General features: G+C 45.7%; 2 protein-coding genes across 2 annotated transcripts in view; one reads left to right on the top strand and one right to left on the bottom strand.

Annotated features, from left to right (window-relative positions):
- Positions 1-1360: 1360 nt before the first annotated feature.
- On the top strand, positions 1361-4915 carry mrm3b (mitochondrial rRNA methyltransferase 3b). The gene is made up of 4 exons (XM_061249201.1): positions 1361-1857; positions 2233-2477; positions 3271-3429; positions 4260-4915. Exons 1-4 carry the CDS (start codon positions 1445-1447, stop codon positions 4838-4840), a joined length of 1398 nt encoding a protein of 465 aa, XP_061105185.1. The 5' UTR covers positions 1361-1444; the 3' UTR covers positions 4841-4915.
- A 2522-nt stretch (positions 4916-7437) lies between these two features.
- LOC133133120 (nucleoredoxin) overlaps positions 7438-15727 on the bottom strand; it is a 51786-nt gene continuing 43496 nt past the window's right edge. Inside the window, exons 4-8 of the mRNA XM_061249137.1 lie at positions 15497-15597; positions 14958-15064; positions 13863-14042; positions 12442-12566; positions 7438-8060 (exon numbers count right to left, since the gene is read on the bottom strand). Coding sequence (XP_061105121.1) covers positions 7878-8060; positions 12442-12566; positions 13863-14042; positions 14958-15064; positions 15497-15597 — 696 coding nt within the window. The 3' untranslated portion in view covers positions 7438-7877. The remainder of the gene's footprint in view (positions 8061-12441; positions 12567-13862; positions 14043-14957; positions 15065-15496; positions 15598-15727) is intronic.

Raw genomic sequence — 15727 nt, 5'->3', positions numbered from 1 at the left:
TTGAGCAAGAGCCAAACAGTATTCCTGCATGAATCAGAGGCCTCTTCTTGTCAAATGCTGATTTTGCACTTGAGTGAATCCGCATCTGCTGTTTGTATTGCCTCCAAGGCAGACTGAGTGGAGGCACATATGGTCCTCCCCAGTGCATACATTCTCAGTGTGTAGTTGAGTGAACCCATATCTTGACATACAGTGGCACAAGAGAGATGAGATCTTTATATGGTGTAGATTGCTGGGTCTGCTGTGGTCCTGGGGTCCCACTGTGTGAACCAGTATTAATTCCAACTGACAAAGTGTCTTGAAATACGCAATATTTGTACTTTTCATGAATGCATGACAAGTCTGCTGGCACTTATTTTGCATGAGCCACAGGAAATAAATAATTCCAGCTAAAAATTATATAAAATGTATTTTTTAAATAATCTGACAATATACACATGTGTAACCTCTGGGGCCCTAACAGTTACCTGGCATGTTTTCTTGCTTTAGACCATAAGCCTCCAAATACCTGCCATTTTAAAGGTCACAGATTGTCATAAACTTCTGATTGTCTAAAATATCCTGGATCACATATATTGAAAAAAGAAAGTTAATTATCACATGAACACTATTTGGAGCATTGTAAAGATATTGCATAGTGACACTTCAAATATGTCTTTTAAAATGGGGAAGCTATTGTGTGCTGCTACTCATTAAAGTCTTTTGTTAAGGATAGACAAGCATTTTGAGTGTTTAACAGGAGTCCATGAGTGACAAACAAATGGTGTTTTTTACATTCCCAATAAATTGCATGTAGATACCTGCAACTTGATAGCTAGACACCATACCAATCCTTTTGACAGACTGGTTAAAACACTGCTTGCATTGTGTTGTAGAACAACTGAGCGTTTGACAAGGCATTCATTGAATTGGTTCCAAAATGTAATTGCAACTTTCTCTTAATCTCTCTGAAGAGAAATGACAACCTGATTCATATTATTATGTAGAGATTATGTTCCCAGGTAAACAAAATGTATTCTATCTTTGAAGAGGAATTTGAGTCTGGAAACAACATTTCCTGATTCATGTTCATGTTCATGTTCAAATATATTGCGCTGTTGCCTATGAGGAATGGAATTGTGCAATTTTAGAATAAGGATGCCTTGGTTATTATTTTGATTGCATAGCTATTTATTTCATCGTGTAGGTCTGCATCACGAATTAAACTTGTGGTAAATAATTTCGTTAGGGTAAATTCTTAGTAAATCCATAGATTTGAATGTGCAGTCGGGAAATACTGGCATCAGAGGCTTAACACCCTGCAATACCTCCGGTAACCACTGGAGCTTGCGAGCTTCAGGGGGAATGTCAATCCCTGATCCCTTGGTTGTCTCTCTGCATATCATGTCTGGTAGGTGAAACAAACACGTTTAGACGCAATCAATCGAATGCCTATTTGAAAAAGATGGCGGCGTTCATGCGAAGCATGGGCTGTCGTCCCTTGGCATCAGAAGTAAAAGCTATATTCATGACAGGTAAACAGAACCCCTGTATCGATTTGAAGAGGTACGTACGCGCATTAAGACGCCGACCCGTGAAGGTGTTGTACCCAGAGAATGAAGCAGAAAAGCGAATAGAAAAAAAACAGCACGATGTCGGAGTCGTTGACCAGCGGTCAGAGCGTCAACAAACGTATGTTGCAAAGAAGTCCGGCACTGAGAGCAGTATAAAACACAAACAGAAAGCTGAATTTGTAAAATCAGATTTCCGGAGGGAACCTAAACAAGACGCGAAAGCAACGACAAAAAAACCCTCTGTTGTTGGTGAGCTGGAAGGGTTGCGATACGAGAAGGTCTTCCCTGGCGACAAGAGATTGGCGTGAGTACCTAGCTGGCTGTTTGGATCTCGTAAATGGCAAAATACAATGAGTTAGCCACGCAGATGAAGTTAGTTAACTTGATCACGGTCTACATTTTAGATTGTATTTGCTAACCATCACATCAGTGAACTTAAATGTTAAACTTGCAATCGTTAATTAACTCACCTGTATACCGTATTGTTTTTTGGAAACATCTTTATTTGACACTATAAAACAAATAATTATCATTTGAGTCGGGCAACTTAATATCTTTTATTCAAGTGATCGCTCCTCTTTAAGTTAAAACCTTGTTTTACAATTTACTACTTAAGTTGAGACTTCTCGATTAGTTAGACTGGCATTTGGGGTTTTACAGTATATTATTGCCTTTACAGGAGAGCTGTGAGCGTTGCACGCTCCAGGAAGTTTCGGGAACAGCAGGGCAAGGTGCTCCTGGAAGGGAAGCGTCTGATCTGTGATGCTCTGTCGGCTGGGGCCATTCCGCAGATACTTTTCTTCAGTACAGTGGAACGACTGCGTGAGCTGCCTCTGGACAAGCTGAGGCGCGCCAGCCTGGTTAAAGTGAAATTCGAGGACATCAAGATATGGTCCGACCTCGTTACACCACAAGGAGTGATGGGTGCGCTAGGAATTTTTAGCCAGAGACCTGGGGCATGCACTGTTCAGATGTTGGAATAATTAATAAAATGTACACTTACTGAGCACTTTATTCGGTATATATTCGACATATTCTTTAGACTTCTACTGCTGTAGCCTGTTCAGAGATGCTCTTCTGCATACTACTGTTGTAATGTGTGGTTATTTGTGTTACTGTCACCTTCCTGTCAGCTTTGACCAGTCTGGCCATTCTCCTCTGACATCTCTCATTAACAAAGTATTTCTGTCTGCAGAACTGCTGCTCACTGCATTTATTTATGTTTTTGCACCATTCTTTGTAAACTCCAGGAGATCAGCAGTTAATGAGATACACAAACTACCCTGTCTGCCACCAACAATCGTTCCATGGTCAAAGGTCACATAGATCACATTTTTCCCCCATTCTGATGGTTGATGTGAACATTAACTGAAGCTCCTGACCCGTATCTACATGATTGTATGCATTGCACTGCTGCCAGACAATTGGCTGATTAGATAATCGCATGTATAAGTAGGTGTAATAAAGTAAAAATGTTCCTAATAAAGTGCTCGGTGAGTGTATATGTTTATGCATTAATTGGTCTTAATATTTAAATTTAATTGGTTGACTATTTATTGAATTACACAATGTTAATCTGCCACTTTTGATTGCTGGTAAATAATTCTGTTGGATTTATTCATACTAGTAACAGTGAATTGGTGCGACCATATTGGATCTGAAATAACATGGCATGTCCTTTCAGTCATTTCTAACTGGCATCTCTGTTTTCACACAGCTATATTTTCGCGTCCAGATGCGTCTCGGCTGGTCTTCCCCCAGGTCCAGTCGGTGCCGCTTTACCTGATCTGTGACAACGTGCGCGACCCGGGAAACGCTGGCACCATACTGCGTTCCGCTGCGGCCGCCGGCTGTCACAGCGTGCTGCTAACCAAGGGTAGGCCAGCCGCGCTTTCAGCAGGGTTACAGGCCAGAGGCGGGGCGAGGAAGGTTAAAGCTACCTTAGCGAACCACTGTTACTGTAAGCGCAGCAAAGAAAATACATTGCAGCACAGGCACTGAAGCAGCAGGAGCTCCTGCCGAATGCTATTATACTTTGCTTCAGCAAAGTTTTTCACGAATGTACTCTATTTACAGAAACTCACTCACAATTGTCTAGATTTCACATTCATTATAATACTTAGTCTGTTAAATCCCACCCAAATTTGGAATGTCCAGTTTGCGAACTATGTCTGAGCATGCTCATATATGGGCCCTGCTAGTGGTTCAGGAGAGTGAAGGCAATCCGTGGTTAAAACACGCACCAGCCAGCCAGCTGCTGCTTTTAACACAGCAGCCATGCAAGGAGGAGACCCATTCATACTCATGCAGAGAGAGAGCTAGCCATGGGTGCCCAGACAGCCAGCAGGAGTTGCTTGTGCCATCAACACTGTTATATCCCTACCCATTGTATCCCTCCCATATCCCTGAGCGACACAAAGCCCTTTGGGGATGCCGGCCATGCTGGCATGGGTCAGATTCGACAGAGGGTGCTCACTGATGCAGATTGTGCTTTTACTTTGTGAATTACCCTGCAGCCCAGTACGGTGTCATTTTAAATGCTGTCAATGCAATATTTTTATTGCATGAATACACTATAAAATAATTAGGCTAGGGAAATTCTAACTTAGTAGGTTAATGGAAAATATACTGCTTTGTTTCCAAGTTACATTGCCTGCATACAGACTGCTGACTAGCTGTTTCCCCTGTGTTATTTTCTGCACACAGGCTGCGTGGATGTCTGGGAGCCAAAGGTACTCCGAGCAGCGATGGGCGCCCACTTCCGTGTTCCCATCATTCCCAACCTGGACTGGGAAGTGATTCCAAATTACCTTCCGACCACAGTGACTGTCCACCTGGCTGACAACTGCAGCGGGATGGAGGTCGATGGAGACGGCGAGTCGTACGGGCCTCCAAAAAAAGCTGGGGACTACGGTTGGGTGAGCAGCAGGCCCAACAGCAAGAACATGCAGTATGAGGAGTACGACACTGAGTATGAATCCGATTCGGACGAGGAGGGAGGACGCCCCAAGCTCTCTCTCCCAACCGTAGAGAGCCAGCTTTACCATGCTAACTGGGTCCAGAGTCACACTGCACTCGTGATTGGTGGTGAGACTCATGGACTCAGCCTGGAAGCTCTTGAGTTGGCAGAGAGAACTGACGGCCAACGGCTCACTGTTCCCATGGTTTCAGGGGTGGACAGTCTAAACTCCGCTATGGCGGCGAGCATTCTTCTGTTTGAGGGCAGGCGACAGCTTGCGCTACTTGCAGGGCAGTCTAAGGAGAAAGCAAGAACCAAAATGCCATGACCGTGACTCATGTGTTTTACTGTGTTTTTTGTATTTACATCGTGGTTGTGTATAAATTCTTTGGCTAAGCTTCAAGCTTGTGTTGATTTGTGTCAGATTGTGTTGATCTTGCTCACCATTTCCCCCCAATCTGTTTTTGATGAGGAATAAGCTCTCCATACTTCCCTGAAGGATTTATGTCTCCTGAACTGAATTTTGTGCAAACGATACATCTTTATATGTCAGCTAAACAGACTAAGTAAACTGCAAGCCACATGACTGTCTATAAATGTTCCACAGTTTTGGATTTGCCTGCTGTTTTCCAAAGTTGCTTCCCTCTTCGGGCATTTCAAGTCCCCTTGTGTACGAGCCATCACGCTCACTTCATAATTCCTCCCAAATCCTGCCAGTGGGTTTGGAAAAGTAATCTCCCTTTCCTTCCTCCCTCCATAAGTCTGCCACTGGAAAATAACTGCCTTGCCAAGTTTCAGGCATGGTCCATCTCAGTCAAACAGGATGGCTGTGGCTCCCATTGTGCAGTCCGACCTCCCAATGATATATTAAAGTAACTGCTTCGCTTACATTTTTATTACCCCAAGAAAAATTATTAATTCAGAACTAAGAAAAGAAAAACAGGACATCTCAAAAAGGATTTGTATTCGGTTACTAACCACACATTTGTGGATATGCCTCAAGTTTATAAAAAGGAGAATATTTTGATATTAAAATAAATTGTTACTCGCCTGACAACAGCGGCCAATGGCTCTCATTCCCTGCTTTTTGCTCCATTCCAGTGCCTCAGACCATCCACAAAAAAACATTTTTTGTCATGTTTGAGTAATAGTTGTAAAACCTACTGACAAAATCAACTACGTAACATCGAATTAAGCCACTTGGTTATACGTAAGTGTAACCAAGTGTAACAGTTCAAACAGGATTGGAAATACACACAGATCAGTGCTACTGGAGGGGCTTCATATTCCCATGCTAACCACATCAGTTGTGGCCAAGCCAGGATTGAGCCAATGTTTCCATTTGAGAATTGAGAATTTCCATTTGTATCTTTGGGGACTTAAGTAGTAAAGTTTAAACATGGCGAGTTAATGTTAAGGCACTGTACGCAGATGGGGCCCAAGATCTGGTATCAAATATGGATTGTGCCAGGGCCAAGTGGGGTCAGCAGCACAACTGGCTCTATGGTTGCCCATGAATGATCGCGTTTCAGTCTAGCAGTGAAAATGTCTCAGTGCGCCCGCTGATCGCTCCGGTGCCGTAGGTTTGTCTGTCTTCGTTTACAGCTGGGACTCGTATCGCTGCTAGCACAGTGTGATCAGAAGCGGCGGCTGACATTTACACGCTTCAGACACACTGGTCAGCGATCGTGCTGAGCATCACAGCATGACCGTGATTGGGCATTCCGAATTAGGGAGGAAAAAAAAAACCTTCAGGATGTGAAATTCGTTACCCCTTTTTTATTTTATTTTATTGAGTTTTTATTTAGCCTCAGTTGCCAATCAGACGTTAACTCAAATGATTATTTTAAGAAATATCAGCCTATTTTACATCAAACGGAAGTATTTTTGTTTTGCTTTAAAATCAGTATACGTATTTTTATTGCGCGGCTTAGATGAGATTTAAAATGCAACATTATGTCCTTAATGTAGGGTTTCCAGATCGGGCTCAACAGCACTGTCTTTATTCCAAGATCCTGTCTAATGAAGTGAAGAATGGATGCATGCACGGATAACCTATTCGTGTAAAAACCCTAATTATTTCATGCAGCTTCCCGTCATGTATTCAGTGCTGGTGATCTGCATATGAAATCGTTGGGTTCTAACAGCTCTCTTCTTTCACCGTCTCTACCCGGGCGTGACACCACAGCTTTGAAGTGAATACCAGCTGGAGGCGTTTACACAAAGAGACAAAGACTGCCAAGACTATAAACCACCAAATAATAACCATGGATGGATACATCCTGAATGAGGGCTTTCCTAATAATGCCCAATAATCCACACACACTTCTTTTTGTTGATCCAAGGGGCTGGAAATGCTGAAAATCAGATCGCTCACTCAATCTGGATTACATCTTTAAATACCAGTTTTCTAAACGTTTAAATTAGGATCAGTTTAATTCTGTCATTTGGATTTGGATTCTGGCATCCGATTTTACATTTGTTGGCGATCATATGCTGCTGTCAAGTTTCACAAAGATATTTGGGTACATATCATGATTATTCTGATGCAGAAATGGCAGGACATTCTGATCTTGGAAGGTCGAATGAAAGCTGTCAGTAAAGCTTTACTCACATAGATGGTACTGTGTAACAGTAGCACAAGCAAACTGTGGGCATATTTAAACAAAGATAAAAGTCCCATAAAATATTAGGGATGATACATTTCAAACAAAATAAGCTATTCACACCTTGTTTTGTATCATGTTTTGTATCACTTAAAAACCGTACTGTAAAGCTAACAACCTAACAAGTGAGGCTACCCATTGTGTCAAGATCAAAGACACAAGCATTTTACAGGGTAGCCCCTAGTTTTGAACAGCATTTGGTCATGATACCGAACAGCCAGAGATATCAAATATAAAATGTGAAACCAAGACCCCCATATAAAGTTCAGTCTGTTAGTTTAACTGTTTATTGCTTTAATTACTTTTTCCATAACTGGTTGGCAAGAAAGCAGATTTTTGAAAAAGAAAAAACAAATGAAAAATTCTGACAAACTAAAAGGCAACAAGAGAGAAAGAGCTGAAGTTCGTCATGTCCCCTGGGGACGGTGCATGTGTTGTGGTTTAAGTCCTGTAATTCATCCCAAAGCCAGAAGAGAATGTCCTGCAGGGGGCGCAATACATCACAGAAGAAAAGGACCTCAGGACACACAGGTTTCAAAATAAAAGTTGACACATCTGTAAAAAGTGAGGCTCTGTTCTAACAGTCTGGGGGGTGAGGAAGGGTGGGGGTTAGGGAAGTAGCAAGGGTGACAGGAAGAGGAGCCGGGGTGGGGGGAGGGCTGCAGTCCGAATCAAACTCTGGTTCCCTCCGCTTCTGCTCTAGATGGGCTCGGGTTTGAGTGTTTCAGCCAGGAAGTCGCTCACGAACTGCTCCACCACGGCGGGCGTGATCTCCTCCACGTCGCGCACGTACTTAGCCCGGGCCGACATGTCCAGGATGGTGAGCAGTGGAGCTGCCTCTGGCAGGTTGGTGTAATCGCGCAGCGAGTCGCTCATGTCATCCTGCGTAGAGAGGGAGAGGGAGAAAGAAAGAGAGAGAGAAAGATCAGAAGAGTATTTAATAGCCAGAATATTCCATTCTATTTTTATCCGTCTAGAGCAGGGGTCGGCAACCCTGGTCCCGGAGAGCCGCAGGGTGTGCTGGCTTTCGTCTCCACCTTAAAATAAGCAACCGATTCAGACCCAAGAAACCAGGTGAGGTGAGTTAACTGTGTAATCAACGGCTTTCATTGATCAATTAATGCCAAGTAACAACAGAAGCCAGCACACCCTGCGGCTCTCCAGGACCAGGGTTGCCGACCATTGGTCTAGAGCAAGACGTTCACTCTTAACGGTTTGCCATTTTGCGACACTCCTCAGGAGATGTTCTGTGGGTGCTTCGTTGAGATGGGAACATTGGTTGGTGGTGCGGTGTGTCAAAGAGTTAATGTGCATATTTGGCCACAGTATATATGCTACCTTTTTATTCTCTTACCCTCTCTGCTTCCACACCTGCACTGTTTTGCAACTGCGTGTTTTGTTAATGCTTGACATTTTGGATTTGGTGCTCTTGAATACACCCCATGACTGACAGGCTGTGTGGACAAGACTATCCAGGAGTATGTGTGAGATTATTTTCGGTGTGTGTGCTCTCTCAGTAGGTTTAGGTCTATCGTGGTGGTGAGGGCTGAGGTCTCTGTATGCTTCACCCTGTCCCTTACACAAATCTCTGCCCCCAGGATCAATGTAACCTTTTACCTTCAAACCACTCAGATTACAATCAGTAATTCCTGTCAACAGTAAACTTGACAACGACACCATCGCACCGTTCAAGTAAACACAAGGCTGAAAATATTTCTAAACTAGCAGAATTTATTACTTGGGCAGGCTTGAAATATGTCTTTGAGAACCAAATGTAACCAAGCAAAGACCAGAGAATATGAACACACTAGAAAGGCTGACATATGGATTTACACCATCACACACTGCAAATGCATTAATATTAGAGCCAGAGAAACCCAACCACATAGACAATAAGCTGTTCATTACAACATGACAAAATTACAGTTTGACAATTACAGATCTACTAAACCCTGGGAGTGGCGGAGGTTTGGAAAGATTATCTGGGAGAGATGACACACAAGAGGATTCACTGCAGCACAGTTCCATTAATGACCAGCAGGTGGCACAGTGGCACAGGCAGGACTGAAAATCTCTGCAGTTCTTTAATGGTTAGTTCTGGTATTGATGTTCTGTGAAAAGAAACTGGTAGCTATGCTTCTAATAGGCAAAACTGAAATACCATACTTGTTCAAGGCCTGTTTGGCATCTTTATAACCTTAAAAGGACAAGCGTACCAACACAATGGATGACCTCAACTTGTTGCGAAACTGTTTGCAGATGGTGAGGCATGAGAGTTTGGTATACAAGGCCATAACTCCCCTCATCAAAAGCTTCGATGTTGCCTTATTTACAGTGCCACAGAGTTTTCGTACTGTGATTTACTCGTGCAAAAACACAGCAAGTTTTAAATTAGTAAAAAAATGTAGCAATTCTAGCCATCTAGCGTTATCAATTTTAAGTGCAAATTTACTGAAGTATCTTGAATTTTAAAAGCTCAGCTGTTAGTCTTAAATGACTAAGCACAAAGCCAAAGTTTTAGTGCTTCTGTAAATGTCTAAAATGTGATGAGCCATTCCTTGGCTTCACCCGGAATAATTACTTCCACATTTCTGAGTCCTTTGTCTGGGTACACCTCATTGTGAATTGAGAAAGACCCGGAATGAGGGCTGCTCACTGCTCTGGGTAGCAGGACAAAAACATCCTACGCTGTGTGAAACTCAAAAGGGGAGAACGCAAACGCAAACCTTTTCAACCGTGAACCTGGCAGTTGAAAGAATGATTACCAGAAAGAAAAAAAGGGCTCATTGCCATACTTCCAAATTATTTTAAACCCGCCCCCAGGAAGGGCTCAATTCCTTTGGCTTGTTCAGCCACCCTTTCAAATTGATGGAGAAATTGGGAGGCAATTCAAAACAGAGGACCCTGCCAGTGGACTGAAATGAGGAAACTCAGATTTAGCAGCAGCCTTCACAGCATCCAACAGCGTTCAAAAGAAACCCAAGCTTTTCCTTCACAGCCAAGTATTAAACCCTTCTTCAAGAGGAGGCCGCCTTTTCAGAGTCGAATTACGCGGTGGCCAGAATTAAAGTAATTCATCAGAGCTTGTATGTTTACCAGATTAAACAGATTTACAAAGCCAAGTTCATTTTCCTGACGGTGTCACAGTAGGATTCCTCATACAATGGACCAGAGGCCCTGATTGGGCAGACCTGCAGGGCACGGCAGTGCTGATTGGGTGGTGTGAAAGCCCTGTGGTGTTCCATGAGCAGCCCTTCTGCAGAGGTCCATCCGATCTTTCAGAGATGACCTGGCTCATGGAAAGTTTGAGTGTTGGGCAAGTTGCTGGACATGGTCTCCATGACTACTACCAACTGAAAGACATCCCCACGCCCATTGAGCTGCTGTGGGTGTATGCCTCTGTGTGTCCGTCTGTCCACACATGGCTGTTAATACACCTTATATGTATGTCCGTCTGTCTGACCACACACATTGCGGTTCTGTTGCCTTACATGTCCCTCTGTGTCCGTCTGTCCACACATGGCTGTTCATATGCCTTTTATGTCCCACTGTGTGTGTCTGTCTGTCTGTCCACACACACACACACACACACACACACACACACACCTGTCCCTACATCCCTCTGGGTCTATACTTCTGTTTGTCTGTCTGCCAGCCCACAAGCATGGCTATCCCTACAACTCTCTGTGTGTGTCCGTGTGGCCCATGAGCTCCTCTGTCAGTACGAGCCCAGCTCAAGGTCTCTGAACCACTGGGAGCGTGCGAGGTGGGGCGGAATGGAGCAGATGTGCTGGGCCAGGAGCTCCCGGGGGGCAGTGAGGGATCAGCCGGGGGGCTTTCCGTCCCCTGCCGACCCACGGGAGGGACCGGCTCCTGGAGGAAATTACGCCTACCGCTCGCCGCTAACTCGACAGGATCGGAAAAGGGTCGAGTAAAAACAACAAGAGCCGGTGCGTACCAAAACATCGGCCTGCCTGGAACGGGAGCGGCGGTTCCCCCAGTGAAACTGCTGTGTGTGTGTGCGCATGTATGTGTGTGGTGTGTGCATGTATGCGTGTGTGTGTGTGTGTGTGTGCATGTGTGTGGTGTGTGCACATGTATGTGTGTGGTGTGTGCATGTGTGTGTGTGTGTGTGTGTGTGTGTGTGCGTCCGTGTGTGCGTGTGTGTGTACATGTGTGTGTGACTGAGCAGAGGTCACCTCCTGGTTACATCCTTCAGCTGGGCCCATAAGCTCACTTCTAGACAGGTCACCTTCAGCTTCACCTGCACCTGCATGGCTTTAAGGGGAAGCCGCACCCTAATTGCATGTTTTTGTAGTTTATTGATCCCGTCACTGCTGGAAGGTTAAAAAAACAACTGAGGCTGTCTAGACACCTTACTGCTTCCTGCTCTGCTTCTGAAAGCAGCTGTGTGTCGCTGCTACACAGAGTGTGCGTGCTGATGTGATGAAGCAGAACAGGCCATTTGAGCAGATTATCTGGGACCTGAGACTGCTATCCTGAAGACTGGTATGTTTTAATTATCATATTTTGAACCACATTACCAGTGGACAGATCAATTTACCATAAAAAAAAGGATTTTTGGGTGAAATTCCCCCTTTGCTGGTACTCGGTTACACAGTTCCCCTGATGGGATCAAGATAATCCTGAGTAATATATGATTACATGAGCCCAGGCCAGATGGTAAAGTGAACTCGCACTCTGACACGCAGATGCGCGCGCAGACACCTGGCGGATCTCGTGTCTGCTGCACTTCTGAATTCTTCCACTAGAGGCTCCAGCTCATGCTATCAGGGCTCTCTTCTGTGTCTGAACGAGGGGCTCTTTCCAGTCCCTCATTTTTCCACCTCCTTATTCCTATTTCCTTGCTCCTAGCTCCACCCATCGGAGGAAAGGGAAAAAAGAAAGCAAGAAAAGGAGGTGAAGTCGGGGGAAATGTGACAATGTGAATTAGGCAAATGGAATATCGTTGCTCGTCAGTTTGAAGCTACGTGAGTTAGGGATGGGGAGAGATGGATCATATATACATCACGCTGTCCTCATGTTTTCTTGCAAAAGGAATGTTTGGGAGCCTCCTAGCTCGAAGCTGCTAGCTCATAGAAGGATCATTTGGAACCTCCTTAAAGATGGCGGACCTTGAACGATTTCCGGGTCAGGCAAGGAGCAAGGAGAAAGGAGGTGAAAAAAAAAGTGATTGGATAAGGGAGCCCCAGAACCTGGATGAGAAAGGCCTGTGAAGACCTAAAGGCCCCACTCCACCCACCTCTCCAGCCACAAAGAACAGCAGAGGAGTCTCCTCCTCCTTGGCTTTGTGCTTGGCCATGATCTTCTCCGCTATGGGCAGGATGAGCCCCTTGGCCGCCTCCAGCTCGCCCTCCTCCTCTGCATCTGAGAGGGGGGGAGGAAGAGGAGGAAGAGGAGGAAAGGAAGGAGAGAGATGATCAGCAGCAGGACTTTGGTTATTCCCACGGTTCGTAATGCAGACTCTGTTAACTTGGTGTTACACAGCCTCTTCAGATCGCGTTGTTTAGCTTTTCACCAAATGCATGGCAGACCGTTTCAAACCCTTCAATGCAAACCAAACTAGCCGAGAAAGGGGTAAGAATACGATCAATGACATCCATTTTCACAGCAAATATCCAATGCAATGGTCTGAGATTAAACGAATGGAGATGTGGGCCTAGCCATGGAGCCGATATGTAACATTCCAGCAATGCTGCAGCAACGTTTGCACAATGAGTCTATTTTAAGAACTTTCTCCATCGAGGATCAGCCTTAATCTAGTAACAGAGATTGACTGAATCTGACCCTGGATTTATAAGCATTATGAGCAGATTTGTAGCCATAATACCCTTCTATATATAAATATATGCACTCAGTGAGCACTTTATCAGGTATTTATTACACTTATTTTTTTAGACTCAAGTCTTCTGCTGCTGTAGCCTATCCACTTAAGGTTGACGTGTTGTGTGTTCAGTGATGCTCTTCTGCATACCACTGTTGTAATGCGTAGCTATTTGTGTTACTGTCACCTTCAACCAGTCTGGCCCTTCCCCTCTGACCTCTCTCAGTAACAACATGTTTATGCCCACAGAGCTGTTGCTCACTGGATGTTTTTTGTTTTTCGCACCATTCTCACAAGATTGTTGTATGTGAAAATCCCAGGAGATCAGCAGTTTCTGAGATATTTAATCCACCCTGTCTGGCACCAACAATCATTCCACAGGCAAAGATCACATTTCTTCCCCAGTCTGACATTTGGTCTGAAATCCAGCTGAACCTCTTGGCCGCTGCATGCTGTTATGCATTCAGTTGCTGCCACATTAAATATTTGCATTAACAAGCTGGCGTACAGGTCTACCTAATAAAGTGATCACTGAGTGTATATTTCCCAGGAGATGAAAGAAGGCCTCTCCCATTAGATCAGAGTAATGAGTTGGCCGGCCTCACAGAGCCCTTTTCTCCCTTTGTGGACTCAACCTCTAATGTAGTGTAGTGTTACTTAATTCTAGGTCTAGCAGTGGTTTTCTAGAAACTTCTGTTAGCTGCATTTGATGAAAGCATCTGCTAATCGCCTACACTGCAAATTGTAATCGCCCGTCACATGCTCAATTTCTCCGCGCCCACTTAAAAAACCACAGACCCCCCCCCCCCCCCCCGGTCCCCCGGGTCCCCGGTCCTCACCCACGAACAGCACCAGGCAGGGCCCCTCGTTGAGCTGCACGGCGTTGGACTCGCTGAGCTCCAGGACGGGCCGCGGGTGCCAGGGGAACAGCCGGCACTCCGGGTCGTTCAGCACCTCCACCCGGCCCTGCCGCGTGATCATGTGACCCTCCGTGTCCAGCAGAATGAGGGTGGGGATGCCTGCGTGAGAGAGTCAGCGAGCCGTGAGCGTGACCCAGGGCTGCTCTTACTGGCCTAGAGAGGGCCCGTTCTCCCTGAGGGGCTACACTGGGGGGTGGGGTGGATGCGGTTTAAGGTCCTGACCAGGCCTAACTGGAACAGGGCTTCTGAGCTCTTTCAGGACACAAACCCCTGCTATGTTTATTGCTCTTGTGTTTTTTCTTTTTTCAAACCCTCTCTCCTCCCCCCTGTCCTTCATCCCCTCATCCCCCCTCATCCCCTCCCTTTTTCCCTTCAACTGTTTTTTTTACCAGATAAGAATCTTGCTCCAGTATTAAAGGGCTTATCAAAAACAGACACAGAATGTCCATTGTGTGTGAGAGGGGAGGCGGCCCTGAACAGCAGGCCTGTGAGGGGGGGTGAGAGCAAGGGGGGTGAGAGGGGGGCAGACTCGGCCCGGACGCATTCCGGACATTCCAGGCAGGAGAGGGAGAGAGGGAGAGAGGGAGGGAGGGAGAGAGGGAGCAGAACTCACTCACTGCATCTCCGCCCGCCTACACCAGAGCTCACTGAAACGATCAAACCTGATGACCCTTGCGCACGAGCAAAGACTGCTGACTGCTTTCACTTAAGCGGCACAAACACTTTTTTCCACCCTTTTTACCGGAAATCACAATCAGATAAAAACAATATTTAACAAACAACTACAAGCGCTAGATTTTAAAGCTTTCAGTTTAGCACCAGGAACACGTGGCTCATTTCTTACTGGAAACCACAATCTATTAAAAGCAATATTTAACAAACCACTAAAAGCGGTAGATTATAAAGCTTTCAGTTTAGCACCAGGAACTGTTTTTTTTACTGGAAATCACGATCAGATAAAACCAGAGACTCGGGGGCCATTTTGTTCCCCGGTCGGGTTGTGCCAGGATGTACCTTGTATCCCGTACAGCCTGTTGAGGCGAGATCGACGGCCCTCGTCTGCGTACGGCACAGCCACCCAGGGCATCTCGCTGAAGTACTGCTTAAACGACTCTTCTGACCTGCGGAAAGAACACAGGAAATGTAGGCTCTCTCTCTGAGCTGCATGTCAAATCCCCCAGTGCCATCCCCTTTGTACACAGCCCCCTACAGGGAGAGATCCCCTTCACTTTCTGCCCAGATCCCCTTCAAGGAAAAGACCTCCCCAGTAAACAATCTGTGACATATTCCCTTTGTACCCAATCTATGACAGGCAGAGATCCCCTTCCCTTTGTATCCAATCTCTGAAAGGGAGATCCCCTTCTATTTGTACATAATCTCTGACAGGGAGAGATCCCCTTCCCTCTACACCCAATCTCTGTCTGGGAGAGATCCCCTTCCCTCTGTACACATTCCCCTACAGGGTGTAACGTGGGCCTAGTTTCCCTGACTGCTGTATACACACTATGTAAGCTGTATGGTGATGCAGTTTGCAGTGGGTTTTTTGGTCTCACCTGTCAGCGCTGACAAACACAATCTCAAACTTCTGGCCGGACTCCTTCACCGTCCTGTAGGACTCCACCAGTACTCGCGTCAGGCTGCGGCAGGGAGGGCACTGCAACACACAGGTTCACACGTTTAGACAGTCCTAGGTATAGACACACACACGCGCGCACGCACGCACGCACGCACGCCCACCCGCATGCACACACACACGCGCACGCACGCACGCACACGCACGCACG

The sequence above is a fragment of the Conger conger genome, chromosome 7 (assembly GCF_963514075.1).
Source record: "Conger conger chromosome 7, fConCon1.1, whole genome shotgun sequence".
NCBI classification, from domain to species: domain Eukaryota; kingdom Metazoa; phylum Chordata; class Actinopteri; order Anguilliformes; family Congridae; genus Conger; species Conger conger.
Note: the sequence above shows the minus strand (reverse complement) of the source record. Positions and strands in the feature narration are given on the sequence as shown.